At 38.3% G+C, this 18771-nt stretch overlaps 1 protein-coding gene across 3 annotated transcripts in view; it reads right to left on the bottom strand.

Annotated features, from left to right (window-relative positions):
* Positions 1–18771, bottom strand: part of ADAMTS20 (ADAM metallopeptidase with thrombospondin type 1 motif 20) — a 180713-nt gene that overhangs the window by 18045 nt on the left and 143897 nt on the right. For all 3 annotated transcript variants that reach the window (XM_086713618.1, XM_086713617.1, XM_086713616.1), the window contains 6 exons: positions 14456–14656; positions 13637–13766; positions 12887–12981; positions 12707–12801; positions 11846–11979; positions 4417–4508 (listed from right to left, as the gene is read on the bottom strand). In XM_086713618.1, the coding sequence (XP_086569744.1) occupies positions 4417–4508; positions 11846–11979; positions 12707–12801; positions 12887–12981; positions 13637–13766; positions 14456–14656 (747 nt within the window). The remainder of the gene's footprint in view (positions 1–4416; positions 4509–11845; positions 11980–12706; positions 12802–12886; positions 12982–13636; positions 13767–14455; positions 14657–18771) is intronic.

Genomic DNA, 18771 nt, shown 5'->3' with positions numbered 1-18771 from the left:
AGACTCCACCAAAATACTACTAGAACTGATAAATGAGTTCAGTAAAGTCACAGGATACAAAATCAATGTATAGAAACCTGTTACATTCTTATATACTAATAATGAAGTAGCAAAAAGTGAAATTAAGAAAATAATCCCAATTGCATTTGTACCAAAAACAATAAAATATCTAGGAACAAAGAAGTAAAAGACCTCTACTCTGAAAACCAGAAAACACTGGAAGAAGAAGAAAACACTGGAAGAAGTTGAAGACAACACCAAAAAATGGAAAGATTCCATGCTCATGGGTTTGGAGAGCAGATATTGTTAAATTGTCTACACTACCCAAAGCAATCTACAGATTTAATGAAATCCCTATCGAAATGCCACCAGCATTTTTCATAAACATAGAACAAATAATTCTAAAATTTGTTGAATAGCCAAAGCAATCTTAAAAAGGAGAAACAAAACTAGAGGTATTACAATTCCAGATTTCAAGTTATATTACTGGTACTGACACAAAAATAGGTCCATAGATCAATGGAATAGAAGAGAAAACCCAGAAATAAACCCAAGATTATATGTTCAATTAATCTTTGACAGAGGAGGAATGAATAAGCAATGGGAAAAAGAATGTGTCTTCAACAAATGGTTCAGGGAAAACTGGACAGCTACATGCAAAAGAAGGAAATTGGACCATTTTCTTGCACTATACCAAAAATAAATTCAAAATGGATTAAGGACCTAAATGTGAGGCCTGAAACCATAAAAACCCTTTAAGAGTGCATAGGCAGTAGTTTCTCTCACATTGACTGTAGCAACATTTTTCTAGATATGTCTCCTGAGGCAAGAAAACAAAAGCAAAAATAAACTATTGGTATGACCTCAAAATACAAAGTTTCTGCATAGCAAAGGAAACAATCAACAAAACTAAAAGGCTACTGAATGGGAGAAGGTATTTGCAAATGACGTATCTAACAACGGGTTAGTATCCAAAAAACTTATACAACTCAACACCAAACAAACAAAAAAAATCAATAGTAAATAGCAAAAGGCATGAAAAAACATTTCTCCAAAGAAGACATACAGATGACCAACAGACACATGAAAAGATGCTCATCATCCCTCGTAATCAAGAAAATGCAAATAAAAACCACAATGACATATCATCTCATACTTAACAGAACGGCTAAAATCAACAACACAAGAAACAACAGGCATTGGCAAGGTTGTGGAGAAAAAGAGAGTACAGTTGGTAAAAAGGCAAACTGGTGCAGCCACTGTGGAAAACAGTATAGAGGTTCCTCAAAAAAATTAAAAATAGAACTACCCTATGATATAGTAATCACACTACTGGGTATTTATCCCTAAATACAAAAACACTAATTCAAAAGATTCCATGCATCTCTATGTTTCTTGCAGCAGTATTTACAATAGCCAAATTATGGAAGCAGCCCAAGAGGTGAAATATATAAGGAATATTACACAGCCATAAAAAGAATGAAGTCTTTTTATTTGCAACAACATGGGTGGATCCAGAGAGTATAATGCTCATTGAAATAGGTCAGAATGACAAATACCATATGATTTCACTCATATGTGGAATTTAACAAAACAAAAGAGCAAAGAAAAAAAGAGAGAGACAAACGAAGAAACAGACTCTTAACTTTAGAGAACAAACTGATGGTTGCCAGAGGAGAGGTGGGTAGGGGAATGATCATATGAAATAGGTGATAGGGATTAAGAGTACATTTATCATGATGAGCACTAACTAACGCATAGAATTGCTGAATCACTATACTGTACACCTGAAACACGATACTGTACGTTAACTATTAAATGTTAACTGGAATTAAAATTGTTAGAAAAGGAAAAATACGAATTAATTATTTACAATCTCTCCCAAAAAAAGTAGAAGTGGAGGGGATACTTCCCAATTCATTTTACAAGGCCAATATTTCCCTGATATCAAAACTGCATAGGGGCGCCTGGGTGGCGCAGTCGGTTAAGCGTCCGACTTCAGCCAGGTCACGATCTCGCGGTCCGGGAGTTCGAGCCCCGCGTCGGGCTCTGGGCTGATGGCTCAGAGCCTGGAGCCTGTTTCCGATTCTGTGTCTCCCTCTCTCTCTCTGCCCCTCCCCCGTTCATGCTCAGTCTCTCTCTGTCCCAAAAATAAATAATCGTTGAAAAAAAAAAAATTAAAAAAAAAAAAAAAACTGGATAAGGACCTCACAAGAAAAGAAAATGATTAGGCCAATATGCCTTATGAAAATAGATGAAAAATTCCCAACAAAGCAAATCAAATCTAGCAACATATAAAAAAAATATACACCAAGGCCAAATGGGATTTCTCCCAGGAATGTTGTTTCAACATACAATAGTCAACCAGTGTGATATACCATATCACCACAGTAATGGACAAGAGATACAGGATTGCCTCAATACATGCAGAAGTATTTCAAAAACAAACACTCTTTCATTATAAAACCACTTAAATTAGGAATAGAAGGGCACTTCCTCAACTTGATCCAAGGGATCTGTAACACATCCACAGCTAACACACTTCATGATGGACTCAATCTTTTCTCCTAAAATCAGGAACAAGACAAGTATGTCCACTCTCATCACTTTCATTTAATACTGCTCTGGAAGTTTTAGGCAGGGTGATGAGGCAAAATAGGAAATAAATGGCATCCAGATTGCCAAGGAAGAAGTAAAACTATCTTTATTTCTAGATGGCATTGCTGTGTATATAGAAAATTCCAAAGAATCCAAGAAAATAATTATTATAACTAAAAAGTGAATTCAGCAGGGTTGCAGGATACAAGACTAATTCATAAAAACCATAGGCAAAAATTCGTGATTTATTTGGGCCCCAGATCTTGGGGGTCTTTTTACTGGACAACTCTCCCTTGTCAAAAGCCTTCTTTAGCTTGAGCTGGAATCTTCTGCCCTATAACACGCACTGACCTCACCCCTCTTTCATGGAGCTCTTTAAATATTTAAAGATAGTTACCATAGCTTCCCATTCTTTTCCTAGCTTCCTTTATTTTCCTTATGTGACATAATGTAAACTCTCCTTTTTTCCCCTGGTTGTTGCCTCCTACACTCCTAGACAGATTAAAAACTTACCTTTTCCAGACAGAGATTTAAAATCTTTTGGTGTTGATATTGTGTTTGGGTACTTTATGATTATACTGGGTGGTTTAGAAATTACTCCATAATCTATGTGAGTCATATTGAACTTGTGGTGGTTGAATAAAACACCTCGGTCTTTTTCATATGACATCACTATGTTCTATTTGCATTTCTGTACCTAAAATTTAGAAATTTATTTTTTCTTATTCATTTGAGTCCATAGTTCTAGTGTCTTTTGATCTCCTTTAAGTATCTTTTTATAATATAGAAAACGCCTTCTCTTTTTAACATAAGTATACCTTCTCTGTCAGATGGTTAAAATAGTGAATGGGAAATTCCAAGACGAGAGGGCTATGGCAAACCATTAGCCACTTCTCTTGAAAATATCAATATTATAGTTATTACCTCTTGTGCATGATTTTTGAATTAGTTATGAATCTGCCTAACAATGCTACATTAATCTAGCTTACATTTCTCCATCTTATCATGACACTGTTGTTCACATAGACTCTATAAAATCTCTTGTTAAGGGGTGCCTGGGTGGCTTAGTCAGTTGAGTGCCTGACTCTTGATTTCAGCTCAGGTCATGATTCCAGGGTCTTGGGATTGCCGCAACAGGCCCTGTGCTTAGAGTTGAGCCTGCTTAAGATTCTCTCCCTCTGTCTCTCTTTCTCTCTCTCTCTCCTTCTCCCCTCTCTATTCCTTTCTCCCCCATTTTTTTATTAAAATAAAAAAAAATTCTAAAAATGGGATAGTAAATTTCTTCTAGAAAGCATACTCTACACTGGAAATCACAGAGATGGCATAAAGGGTATGTGAAGAGAACTCTGGATATAAAAAATAAAATAAGAATAAAGTCATGGAAATATACTATTTCACAAATAATAGAAAGTTACTCTGGGTCTGGTACATACCCAGACAGCTAATATAGCCAATGTTAGCAGCAGTATAAGAAAGTCACAAGCTTGTGATCCAGTTTTTTACTTTGTTCTATACATACGTTCATTTCCACAGACTGGGTAGAAAGATTAAAAATGAAAATGCATCATGGAAGGAGAAATAGGCTCTGAATAATTTGAAAATCCTCGCTATTACACCTCTTAAGCAAACTTAAAATTGGCAAAGGTATTTTTCCTCCAAAATTTATCTATAAGCTTTGAAATAAAATTCATATAGGAAATTCATATTTTCTATTTACTTATGTTTCTTGCAATATTATGGTCAAGAAAATTAAGAGAAAGAGTATCCTTTTTTTTTTTTTTTTTTACAGTGAGGGAAAAATAAACAAACATGACATACCTGTGGACATCTGGCAGCACTATAGCAATCTCCAGCTGTGGCAAATGGCACTGCTTTTCCAAATATTGTCTGGGCAAAAAGAAGGTCTGTGGCTAAAAAATAAATGAACCTTTTTAGTATCGAGGCATGGTATACTTTCCAGTCTTCACTGCAAAGCATACAGTCTTTATATTACATTCTTAAATATATTTATATAATTAATTCAAAGTTTTAAGCAAATATGCTACAAATTATACTACATAACATATATCAGGTTTTCAATAAATAATTTTTATTTTATTTTAGTAATTTATTTTTTAATTTAATTTAATTTTTTTATTTACATCCAAGTTAGTTGGCATATAGTGCAACGATGATTTCAGGAGTAGATTCCTTAATGCTCCTTACCCATTTAGCCCATCCCCCCTCCCACAACCCCTCCACTAACCCTCTGTTCTCCATTTTTATGAGTATTTTATGTATTGTCCCCCTCCCTGTTTTTATGTTGTTTCTGCTTCCCTTTCCTTGTGTTCATCTGTTCTGTGTCTTAAGATCCTCATATGAATGAAGTCATATTTATCTTTCTCTAATTTCGCATAGCATAATACGCTCTGGTTCCATCCATGTAGTTGCAAATGGCAAGATTTCATATTTGAAACCACACACACACACACACACACACACACACACACACACACACACACCACATCTTCTTTATCCATTCCTCCATCGATGGACATTTGGGCTCTTACCATACTTTGGCTATTGCTGATAGTGCTGCTATAAACATGGGGGTGCATGTGTCCCTTCGAAACAGCACACCTGTATCCCTTGGGTAAATACCTAGTAGTACAATTGCTGGGTCATAGGGTAGTTCTATTTTTAATTTTTTGAGGAACCTCCATACTGTTTTCCAGAGTGGCTGCACCAGTTTGTATTCCCACAAGAAGTGCAAAAGAGATCCTCTTTCTCCACATCCTTGCCATGTATAAATATACATTTTGTTGCCTGTTGTTGCCTGAGTTGTTAATGTTAGTCATTCTGACAGGTGTAACCTGGTATCTCATTGTGGTTTTGATTTGTATTTCCCTGATGATGAGTGATGTGGAGCATTTTTTCATGTATCAGTTGGCCATCTGGATGTCTTCTTTGAAGAAGTGTCTATTCATGTCTTTTGCCCATTTCTTCACCGGATTGTTTTTTGGGTGTTGAGTTTGATAAGGTCTTTATAGACTTTGGATCCTTACCCTTTATCTGATATGTCATTTGCAAATATCTTCTCCCATTCCGTCAGTTGCCTTTTAGTTTTGCTGATTGTTTCCTTCACTGTGCAGAAGCTTTTTATTTTGATGAGGTCCCAGTAGTTCATTTTTGCTTTTGTTTCCCTTGCTTCTGGAGACGTGTTTAGTAAGAAGTTGCTGCGGCCAAGGTCAAAGAGGCTTTTGCCTGCTTTCTCCTCAAGGATTTTGATGGCCTCCTGTCTTGTATTTCGGTCTTTCATCCATTTTGAGTTTATTGTGTATGGTATAAGAAAGTGGCCCAGGTTCATTTTTCTGCATGTTGCTTTCCAGGTTCCCAGCACCATTTGCTGGAGAGACTGTCTCTATTCCCTTGGATATTCTTTCCTGCTTTGTCAAAGATTAGTTGGCCATACATTTGTGGGTCCATTTCTGGGGTCTCTATTCTGTTCCATTGATCTGAGTGTCTGTTGTGCCAGTACCATACTGTCTTGATGATTATAGCTTTGCAATACAGCTTGAAGTCCACCAATAAATAATTTTTAAATAAAAGATGTTTATCTCAAAAATTACCCTAAAAATGGCAGGTACATGAGTAATTAATCAAAAAGTTTTAAAAACCGAAATGCCTTATTATATTTTACATAATAGTGAATATCTAAAATAAAGTGGGGTCAGGAGCAAATTACAGAAGAAAAAACATTAAAGTTTAACAAATTATGACAAAGCAACACATAAGTGCTTATAGACCACATATATTTATACATAAATGTATCTATGCATATATATGTGTATATGTAAATAATGTATATATTACTGCATTGTATTATTATTTTCTTTTGAATCTTACATTTGCTAAAATTGTTAGCAAAACTTGTTTGGCAATAATGCTGGGGATTCTGTATGAAGTATCAAAAATAGAGTCATTGGATCAAAAACAGGTTGGAAGGAACCCTAAAATCATTCTTGAATCACTTAAATAATATTTCAATCAACAGTCTTCCAGTTAGTGGATGTCCCCTCCACTAATGTTGTTTTAAATCACTTTACTTTTTTTTAATTAAAAAAAATTTTTTTAATATGAAATTTATTGTCAAATTGGATTCCTTACAACACCCAGTGCTCATCCCAACAGGTGCCCTCCTCAATACCCATCACCCACCCTCCCCTCCCTCCCACCCCCCATCAACCCTCAGTTTGTTCTCAGGTTTTAAGAGTCTCTTATGTTTTGGCTCCCTCACTCTCTAAGCTTTTTCTTTTCTTTCCCCTCCCCCATGGTCGTCTGTTAAGTTTCTCAGGATCCACATAAGAGTAAAAACATATGGTATCTGTCTTTCTCTGTGTGACTTATATCACTTTAATTTTCATGACTACTGCATTACTTTTCATGACTACTGCATGCCCCCTATGATGACACCAATCCCCTAAAGGCAATCCCCAAAGGGGGCATTGCTGGAAATACATCACCAATGGCAGTTTCCAAGACTAGGGGGCTTTCAGTTATGTGCCAGAGTCAGCTTGTGCCAAATCATGAGCACCAGTTGGGTGTGTCTCTTCCCAATTCCATGTACAATGAGCTCATGTTGGTAGCTTAAAGTTGGCATGGTGGAAATATATATAACTACAGACACTGGCAAATTCTACAAATCAGATGTTATTCCTGGTTGTTAAATGCTGGTTGTTAAACATTTATCCTCACACCACTGCTTATGCTGGCACTTATGGGTTGGGCGGAGACAGAGGAAACACAACTTTCAAATCAAGCATGCTTTGCTACTATCTTCTCCATCATTACCCTCGTAACCCACAGATAGCTGCATCTCAACATACCCGAACTAAATGCGCTACCTTTTTCTCCAAACTTACTTCTTTTGCTATATTTCTCATCTCAATGAACTGTGTTACCATCCATTCTGTTATTCTGGAAATCTTTCTAAATATTGTATGCTGGTAATCCCCATATTCCTTCCGTTAGAAAATCCTAAAAAGTGTACTTCTTTAAAATTTCTTGAAGGCCCTCTCTTCTGAACCTAGTCCCTACTCTAAGCCCTTATCACTTTCTATCTGGATTATTATATTAGCTTCTTAACTATTTTCATGAATAAAATTTGTTCTCCTTCCAAGTGTCTTTCCTCCTGCTGAAACTTATACCCAATGGTTCTCATAACTTATAAAACTCAACTGTGTAGTTAGCATACACTGTTCTTCATGATCTGCTCTCTGGGAACTTCTCTAACAAGCCACCATCCCCCAACATCCATTCAATTTATGCTTGGAGAAAAATAGACTTTTTATTCTTTTTAAAATTTTTTTAATGTTTATTTATTTATTTTTTTGAAAGACAGAGAGACAGAGCACAAGCAGGGGGAGGCAGAGAGAGAGGGAGACACAGAATCCAAAGCAGGCTCCAGGCTCAGAGCTGTCAGCACAGAGCCCGATGCTATGAACCGTGAGATCATGACCTGAGCCAAGGTCAGATGCTTAACTGACTGAGCCACCCAGGTGCCTCTGGACTTTTTGTTCTTTAATGAAACCAAGATGATTCACATTTTCCAGGCTTTTGTTCCAGGCTGTTCCCTCCTCCTGAAACTCCTTTTCTCTGCTTTGGTTAATTCAAATTTATCTTCAAGATTTTCTCAAGATAGTTTCTTGAGGAAAGTTGAAGACTTTTCATTCAAACAGTATTTATTCAGAACCTATGGTATATTGAATATTATTTTAATTACTCTAAGCACACATCATTAGAGGACATAGAGGCTGATGGAACCGGAGTCCTACCAGAGTGAGACAGGTAATCAAGTAAATACCACATTATGTTAGGGGTGATAATTGCTATAGAAAAATTAAATCAATTAAAACAAGAGGAGAAAGGGAGTTTAGGAGTGCAGACTGGTCCAGGATGGCCTGATTGAAAAAGACAAAACTAAGCAGAAATCCAAAAGAAGGAGTAAACCATACAGGTAACTGTGCCACAACTGTTCCAGGCAAATAGAACAAAGTGCAAAGGCCTTGAGGCGAGAGTATGCTTGAAGTGTTCAAGAAACAGCAAAGAAACGAGTGTGTCTGCAACAGAGTGTACAAGGAAAGAGTGTGGAAAGAGAGAGCAGAGAGGTGTGGAGGTGGAGATATCATGTTGAGTTTTGTTGACCATTGAAAGTATTTTTTGTTTTCCTGAGTCAGATGGGAAATGTTTGGAGAGTTTTCATCAGAGTTCAAGGTTGTCAAAAAGATGAAATGGGGTAATGTATAAGATATGACATGTCTTATGTTTCATAGGATCACTCTGGCTTCTCTGCTGAGAATCTAGGTCAGGAGGTGGGAGAGTCATGCAATACTGAAATAGGAATACTATAATTTTAGTAGGCATGATAAGCCGGGTGAAAAAATGGTGTGGACTCAAACCAAGATGGCAGCAATGAGGTAGGGAGTATCAAAATTACTCAATTTTTGATATGTGTCTTAGCTCAGGATGCCCTAAAAACCACCATGAAGTGGGTGGCTTAAACAACAGAAATGCACTTCTCTAATATCTGGAGGCTGGAAGGTGTAGGTCAGTGAGCCCGTAGGGTCAGGTTCCAGTGAGAGCCCTCTTTCTAGCTTGTATATGGTCACCCTTCTCGCTGTGTCCTCATATGGCAGAGAGAGAGCTCTGGTGTCTTCTCTTTTTTTTTAAAAGGGCCTTAATCCCATCATAATGGTCGTACCCTTATCTAAACCCGATTATCTCTCCATTACCAAATATCATTACATTGGGGATTAGGGCTTCATCACATGGATGTTGGGAGACATGATTCAGTCCATAGTAGCATGTATGTTAGAGATTCATCTGACAGAATTTGATAATGGATTGCATGCAGGTGTGAGAGAAAGGGAGAAGCTAAGATGTTGCCAAATTTTAGCTGGAGTAACTAGGAGACTATACATGCCATTTACTGAAATGATAAAAATTTGAGATGGAAGGAGTGGATGTGGGAAGAAATACTGAAAGCAAAGTTTTGCATACTTTGAGTTTGAGATGCCTATTAGGCATTCATGTGGATTTGCTGTCAAGAGATGAATATTGGAGTTTAGGGTAACAGTCCAAATTGGAGATATATATTTGGGACCATCATTTGAAACCTATAAATAGAGATTCCCAAGGGGTGACTGTGTCCTAAAGCTTTTCAACATGCTGTAGAAGATGAAGAGTAGCCAGTCAAGGCGAGAAACAGTGAGAAAGACAGGAGAGAGTGGCCAGGTCAGGCACAAAGTGATGAGAGCATGGGGACCTGGATAAAATGCTGCTGATAGATCAAGTGAGATGAAAACTAAATTTGTCACTGGATTTAGAGAAATGGAGATAGAACTGGTGATGTAAGAGAGAAGAGAAAGTGCGCTGAGAAATGTTCTTGAGTAGGTACAATGTGATGAGCCTAGAGCACAAGAGAGAGCTACCTTAGGTGGGAGCAGGAATAGTTCATTCACAGTAAGCAGGAGAGAAGGAAGTCAGTAAGTAAAGGTTTGGGTAGGTTGCAGATGGCGTGGTTGTAGAAATCCTCTTCCAGTTGTTCTTACTTTCTCAGTGAGATAGGAAGCAAGATCATTAGCAATGAGTAGATAAAGTGGAAGTGTTAGAAATTTTAGAAATTTGCAGCAAGAGGAGAAGATGTTCGGCATTTAGGGGGTTGGGGGTGGGAATAAACTAGGGGAGGACAACAAGATTACTCAGCAGCATGAAGGATTCTCATGAGCTTAGTAGCCATGCATTTAGGTGAGAGCAGTGAGAAGAGCAGTGGATGAGGTACTACACTCATGTTTCATGTTGCAAGTGCATCAGAGAGGAAATATTTAATTGAGACTGGTTTTTGACACCCAAATGTGAGGAAAGAAAAGAGAGACTAGGGAGTTGAAAATGTATGCATTCAACATTATATCCTTAGGACCCAGTCTAATGCCTGGCAAATGGCAGGATTGTTCAATAAAATCATGAATTATAGCAACTTAATAAACAGCAAATAAGTTACCAAGTTCCCCTTATGTACTTAGCAATGCTACAACATACATTATTAATAACAACTAGTATTTACAGAGCATTTACTATATGTAAGGCACTTAATAGGTATGTTACAAGTATTATCTTTTAATCATCACCAGAAAGGAAAAAAGAAGGATAGAAAGAAGAAGAAAAAAATCTGAGAGTCAGTTTCTCACTATACAGATGAAGGAATTTAGGTTTAAAGAGATATGCCCAAAGTTAGGTAACTGGTAAATGGATGCAAAGAATTTACTCCCAGGCGTTCTAACTCCAGAATTGTAAACATAACAGTATAATGCTTCCCCACTGCAGTAACAGTGGGTGTTCAGTAAATGGTAGCTATTATTACTAACAATAGTTCATCATATGACTGTGATTTACAGATGATGTACTCATGCATCCTCTGTCTCAATGATTTTTTGTTTCTTTTTATAGTTTATAAAACTATAAACTATGTTTATAAAACCATGAAACTGGTGATTCAATTGCAATTTACAGTTTCTGTTTCTGAAATGAACTTCTTTGCCTTTTCTGGTAGGAATGCAACTTCCAGGATGGCAGGCTGCTTCATATACAGTGTGTATCAGGTTTTATAAATATGTTTTGATTTGGCTATACTCTGAATTACTTCCTAGAAAGGCAGCAGGTCCAGAATCTGGGATCTGTGGGTGGGACTTTATCTCTAAATGCCAGTTACTAACTGTATAAACTGAGACAAGTGACTTACCTTTATAAGGGCATCTTAATTTCATCACTTGCAACGATGTGATGCAATTCTGCCCTGACTAGTACAGAGTTATAAAAAAGATCAAATGAGACAATTTATGAGAAAATACTTGACAAACTGTGAACTGAAACTGATGTTAATAATCACTCTAAGCCCTGCAAAAAGCTTATACAACTATGTTGAGGATATTAACTTCCTTGCCCTTAATGTAATTGAGGATTTTAAGACAAAGGGTTGTATCTTGGAAAGGCAACATCTTATCACCGTCATTACCACAACGTTTTTATTTAGGATCCCCATGGTCCATGTCACTGCTAAGAAATTATGTAGCTATTAACTTCTTTTAAAAAGTTAGGTAATTGTTGCACAATGTGAGGCCGTTCTCTATACTTTAGCTATCATATACACCAGCATATTGTTTGAATTTCATTCGCAACTAGAGGCTTTTCATTTTAGAGTTGCAGCACTTACTTTTAATTTGCATGGAACTGAGATCAATTCTTATTTTGCTGAAAACAGTGTGTCCAGCAGCCAGGTAGTCATTTTTACACTCACAGTCTTGCCTCCTACTTCCATTAAAAGGACATTCATATGGATTTTGTAGTCTGAAACAACATTAGAATAATTTTAGTATGCAGTAATTATCCCATCATGTAGATAAAGGTAAACTTTGGAAGTAGGAGAGTAAAAGATACACTTCTTCAATATTATAGTGTCAGTAAGCTAAATGAGAAAGATGTAAAAATCACCAAAGATTAACATCTGATTCTCAATGGGAAGTTCAAGCATGGTTTATGGAAAAATATTTCAGCTATAGTTCTCCTAGATTTTATTATTGTTATTAATTTTCTTTCCTTTTCTAAGTTTATTTCTTTTGAGAGAGAGAGAGAGAGAGAGCGCGCGCGTGCACAAGCTGAGGAAGGGCAGAGAGAGAAGAAGGAGAATCCCAAGTAGGTTCTGCACTGTCAGCATGGAGCGTGATGTGGGATCAAACTTACAAACCATGAGATCACAACCTGAGCCAAAATCAAGTGTTGGTCGCTTAACTGACTGAGCCACCCAGGCACCCCTTATTAATTTTATTTCTATTAAAATAAACATAGCTCTTAAACTCTTCTCTGTTGTCCCACGGCTCACCTTCTGTGAGCCCATGTTAATATTCAAGTCTTTATTAAACAGGCCTGGACAACATCTGGTTTAGGTCCTAACATGTTCACCTGCTCCTAAATTACTTGTCCCACTTGTGAGCTATTCTAGTATCACTCTGAAAGCTGGAACTTCTAATTCTCTTGGTGGACCATAAAAATGCACAGATAAGCCAAAATCTCATACCTAACACCATACACTTCAGAAAAGTTGTCTTCTTCACCTTTAACCAATGATATATATTCCTTGGGGTTCTCCAAGTGCATGCCTGTGCAATAGATCTAGAGGGAAAATACAAACATCTAGAAAAGGTTTCTCCAGTCAAAGGCCCATGTTAAAATCAAATACAAACTGCTTTCAAAATACCTTTATTATTCTTCCCTTAATGTTAAGGTAATAGTCACCATCCATGGTAATGTTGTTTTTCACTTGGATTTCTTTGCAGCTGGTAAATGTTTTACCTTCAAGGACAAATGAATACATATCAATAATGAACAAAGAACAAACTTAGCATGAATTTAGCTCAATCATACTAAAATTGTTATATTCTGAAAAAAAATAGACATTTTGTTTTGTGGAACGCATGACTACTACAAATATTTATTTTCAAAATTGTTTTTAATTTTTTTCTGCTTATGGGACGCCTGGGTGGCTCAGTCGGTTAAGCGATCGACTTCAGCTCAGATCATGATCTCACAGTGCGTGGGTTCAAGCCCCGCGTCAGGCTGTGTGCTGACAGCTCAGAGCCTGGAGCCTGCTTTGGATTCTGTGTCTCCCTCTCTCTCTGCCCTTCCTCCACTCACACACTCTCTCTCTCTCTCAAAAATAAATAAACATTAAAAAAAATTTAAATTTTTTCTGTTTATTTATTTTTGAGAGAGGGCAGGGAGGGACAGAGAGAGAGGGAAGGACAGAATCTAAAGCAGACTCCAGGCTCTGAGCTGTCAGCGCAGAACCTGACGTGGGACTCAAACCCACAAACCATGAGATCATGACCTGAGCTAAAGTTGGACACTTAACCAACTGAGCCACCCAGCCACCCCTATTTTCAAATTTTAACTAAAACTTCCCAGGAACACCCAGGTACTAGGTAGATTTTTAAAGTCTATTACTTACAATCATTGACATAACACTTCTTTTGAGCATCTGGTTTTAAACGCTTTAAACATAAGTTACTAGACCGACCATTTATAGACACGCATTCCACTCTTCTCTCCATTTTCCCAGCTCCACAAGTCACTGAGCACTGTGAACAGGATACAGTGATAGATAATGTTAGATAATAAGGCCAGTAAACCCATATTTTCTCCTTTCAGACTAGGCCCCTTTGGAACAAACTGGTGATCCATAGTGGCTAGACCTATTGCAGATATAAAAATATCCTGGAGGCTGGACAATCACAGGTGAAAGTAATCCTTAGGCATGAGCCAGAATCTATTATTTCTCAGTTACTGTCTTCTTTTCATTTATTTTGTATAGTTATATCAACAGTATATTGTAAATACTTGATAAGCATTATTGATGATGGTTATTAAGACTATAAAGTTTTTTCTCATGGTTAGATGCTAAGATTACAAGGCAATATTCATTCACTTGCTTTCTATCAAATAGAGAATGGAATATAGTGCCAATGACTTTCATTACTCATACATCCAATCTATTTGCTTCTTCACTTAACCAATAAATATTTCTTAAGCATCTACTCAAAATGCAAACCACTGTGCCAAGTTCTCTGAGGAACAGCAATAAGTTATTAGTCATGGTCCTTGCTTGTAAGCAGGCAAGCATAGAAAAAGAGATATTTATACAAGTAACTGATAGTGGTTTTTAGACAAAAGCTGTATAAGACAATCTAGTTAGCGGTGCAGATTACCAGGCATACTAAACCTAGAGAGTCTCATTCAAAAGGTTTTAAATTCATAATTATATACTGACCTTGCTCCATTTTCCAACTTTCCAAGTGGCCACATGCAAACAGCTCCTAAAATTGCATTTGTAAACCTGAGGGGAAGGCAGAACAGGGCATTCTCGATAGTCTATAGGCCAAAGTTGATGAAGCTTATATTTCTCAGTAGACCAGACTGCAATGCAGTATGTAATCCTTTGTCGGTAACTAAATCCGCAGTTACCTGCACACTGAAAAATACACAATTATAAGGAGAGAAAAAGATGCCCTTAATCTTAATTAGGGCCTATGTTTGCTAGGTGCTTAATATATACTGGACTATAATCTAATTTATTAGCCTCATTTACAGATGAGTAAACAAATGTTCAGAGACATTGGATAACATTTCCAGAGTTGTACCAATAAATGGAAAGGATGCAGATTCCAGCTAGACTGTCTATTTGTAGTGCCTGTGCTTTTTTGGTTTTGTTTTCCATTACATTGCTAACAGTTTAATTGGATGAAGCTTTATCTCCTGAAAGTCACAGCTTCAGAGAAATGGAACATATTACGGGTTCTTATCTTAAATAAAGAACATTTATTATCCTTAACTTACTAGTAATTATATATAAGTTAGCATACATTTATCTTAATATATACACTGTAATATATAATACCATTTGACTAAAACAGGTAAGTGATATTATTAAAGATGAAAAATAGGCAAATATATTTGTTTCCAGCAATAATGGAGTGACAAGAAATAAGTTGCCTTCTGGGGCACCTGGGTGGCGCAGTCGGTTAAGCGTCCGACTTCAGCCAGGTCACGATCTCGCGGTCCGTGAGTTCGAGCCCCGCATCAGGCTCTGGGCTGATGGCTCAGAGCCTGGAGCCTGGAGCCTGTTTCCGATTCTGTGTCTCCCTCTCTCTCTGCCCCTCCCCCATTCATGCTCTGTCTCTCTCTGTCCCAAAAATAAATAAATGTTGAAAAAAAAAATTAAAAAAAAAAAAAAAAAAAAAAAGAAATAAGTTGCCTTCTAACCTGAAGCAGCAGAAACGTCTGGACAAAATGTACCAAACAATGGCTTTTAAGACATTGGACATTAGGCAATAAAGTATAGTGATACCCGGGAGATGGAAATAAAACAAGTGATCCCATAATTGCTCTAGCCTACTATTTTGAGAGTTTCCAGATCTTGGAACAAGAAAAGGAAACACAAGGGGACAGCACGGTTCCCACCAGTATACACATACATGTGAGGACACTAACCGAGGCCAAAGAATGAACAAACCAGAAGTCTTACCAGAAATTACTATATCTGGTACTCACATGAGACCAAATATAGTGCCTGTTCCCTCCAGCTAGACTGGAAAATCTTATATACATGGGACAATAGGTACTCAAAAGGGTCTCGCCACAGTAGAGGGGAATAATTAACCTTAGATTAAGCAATGTACTAGCCTGACCTAATAAATATTAACAGCAAGGCAAGAAAGGATCAAATGGTTTCCAGACAGAGTAACTTCATTCCAGAATGAAGCTCAAAATACATGCATATGAATAAAAAAAAAAAAATAGCCAACAGCCAAAAAGGTAAAATTCATAATGTCTAATATGCAATTTAAAAAATTAACTGGCATGCAAATAAGCAGGAAAATATAACCCATAATGAGGAGAAAATCCATCTATCAAAAGAGGTCAAGAGGGTGCAGTGACAAGTAGGACCTCCAAAAATTCTCTCCTCCATAACAGCAATGAGAAACTGGCAAAATTTGTCAGAATTAACTTTCCCAGAACTCTGGAAATTAACCAAAGGCTTGCAACAATCCAGGAAGCATTTATTTAATAAACAAGCCTAAATTTCAGGATGAAGAGGGAGCTTTGTGGTGCTTTGACTTACCCTACAACTATTTTCCCCTCTCTGGCTCCACAGTAGCCTTGAAAGTCCACAGCCCTACAAACATGGTGAAAAGAGCAGCCTGGTAGCCACAAGAGAGGCACAACTGGGTTGCACATTTTTCAAATCCTCCTTTCCACAGAATTGTCATAATTTGAATTGCTTGATGGCTTTCTAGAAGATCCCACCTGCAAGGCTTTCTTTCATTCTTTCTTCTTTCTTCCTTCTTTCCTTCCTTTCTTTCTTTTCTTTTTTTCTTTCTTTCTTCCCTCTCTTCTTTTCTTTTCCTTTAACTTCTTTCTTTCTTTCTTTCTTTGACTTGACCTGACTCAGTGCTAAAAGCCTTTTTCCCCTTAGGGACATTTATTGAACCCAATTAAAAGCCACTGTTTAACTTTGCAGCTCCCAGAACAGGGATAACAGTTGGAGCAAAAAATAAGCCAGATAAAAAAAAAAGGTTAAGAGGAAAATCTGGGAAATGAGATGTCTGTAATGGCAGTGAAAAGCCCCAATATATTCATAGAAATCTAGAAAGCTGTGCACATGCATAGGGGTGAGTTCATGTCCTGGACTGCACACATGCTCAGGAAGCACCTGGGACAGGCCTACATTTTCACTTCTGGTTGACATCCAGGCCATGCACAAAAGCAGGACAGTAAGCTTAAGGACGAGTTGTCAATTATCTGGCTGAGTGTTAAAGGTTCCTACACAAACAGAGATTCTTGGCAAAGGCTGGAGATTGGTTCCAGGTGTCTAAGGAAATCGCAACCCAATCATTAGCTCATAATTAAACTAATCAAGCAAAACTTTGGTGATTACATGTGACAAAGAGTACAGACTTTACAGTAAGTTTTTAAAAAAAGTCATTAAATAAAATGACAGCAACAACCATATGTGCTGGGGTGGAGGGAGAAAGAATAGAACTATAACAAGAAAAGAGACTGAATTAATAATAATAATAATAATAATAATAATAATAATGATAATAATGATAATAATAAACTTCACACAAAGGAAAGCCTAGGACCAGAGGCTTCACTGGTAAATTCCACCAAATGTTTAAAGAAGAATTAGCATTAAACTTTCCAAAACTCTTCCAAAAGAAAGAAGAGTAAGGGACACTTCCTAATTCATCCTATGAGGCCAGTATAGCCCTCATACCAAAACTAGACAGACAAAGATATGATGAAAAAAAAAAAAAAAGGAAGAAAGAAAGAAAACTAGAGAGCAATATCTCTAATGAATGTAGACACAAAAGTCCTCAACAAAACATAAGCAAAACAGTTCCAAAAACAGATAAAAAGGATTATACACCATGACGAAGTGAGATTTATTCCAGGCATGTAAAATAGATGGGATTGCAAAATGGTGCAGCAACTTTGGAAAACAGTTTTGAATTTCCTCAAAAGTTAAACAGTGTTGGAGAGGGAAGATGGTGGCTTAGGAGGACGCTGGGCTCACCGCGCGTCCTGCTGATCACTTAGATTCCGCCTACACCTGCCTAAATAACCCAGAAAACCGCCAGAGGATTAGCAGAACGGAGTCTCCGGAGCCAAGCGCAGACGAGAGGCCCACAGAAGAGGGTAGGAAGGGTGGCGAGGCGGTGCACGCTCCACGGACTGGCAGGAGGGAGGTGGGGTGGAGGGGCTGCTCCCCGGCCAAGCAGAGCCCCCGAGTCTGCCTGGCAAAAGCGGAGGGGCCTGACGGACTGTGTTCCGACAGCAAGCGCAACTTAGCGTCTGGGAGGTCATAAGTTAACAGCTCTGCTCAGAAAGCGGGAAGGCTGGAGGACAAAGGGAGGGAGAGCTGCTGAGCCCCCGGACGACAGAGCTCAGTTTGGTGGGGAACAAAGGCGCTCGCCGGCGCCATCTCCCCCGCCCATCCCCCAGCCAAAATCCCAAAGAGAACCAGTTCCTGCCAGGGAACTTGCTCGCTCCGCGCAAACACCCAACTCTGTGCTTCTGCGGAGCCAAACCTCCGGCAGCGGATCTGACTCCCTCCCGCTGCCACAGGGCCCCTCCTGAAGTGGATCACCTAAGGAGAAGCGAGCTAAGCCTGCCCCTCCTGCCCCCATGCACCTTGCCTACCCACCCCAGCCAAGACGCCAGATCCCCAGCATCACAAGCCTGGCAGTGTGCAAGTAGCCCAGACAGGCCACCCCACCCCACAGTGAATCCCGCCCCCAGGAGAGGGGAAGAGAAGGCACACACCAGTCTGACTGTGGCCCCAGCGGTGGGCTGGGGGCAGACATCAGGTCGGACTGGGCCCCGCCCACCAACTCCAGTTATACACCACTGCACAGGGGAAGTGCCCTGCAGATCCTCACCACACCAGGGACTATCCAAAATGACCAAACGGAAGAATTCCCCTCAAAAGAATCTCCAGGAAATAACAACAGCTAATGAACTGATCAAAAAGGATTTAAATAATATAACAGAAAGTGAATTTAGAATAATAGTCATAAAATT

Source organism: Puma concolor, chromosome B4 (assembly GCF_028749965.1).
Source record: "Puma concolor isolate L17-30 chromosome B4, mPumCon1.1.hap2, whole genome shotgun sequence".
Taxonomy (NCBI): domain Eukaryota; kingdom Metazoa; phylum Chordata; class Mammalia; order Carnivora; family Felidae; genus Puma; species Puma concolor.
This window is presented reverse-complemented; position numbering and strand designations above follow the sequence as displayed.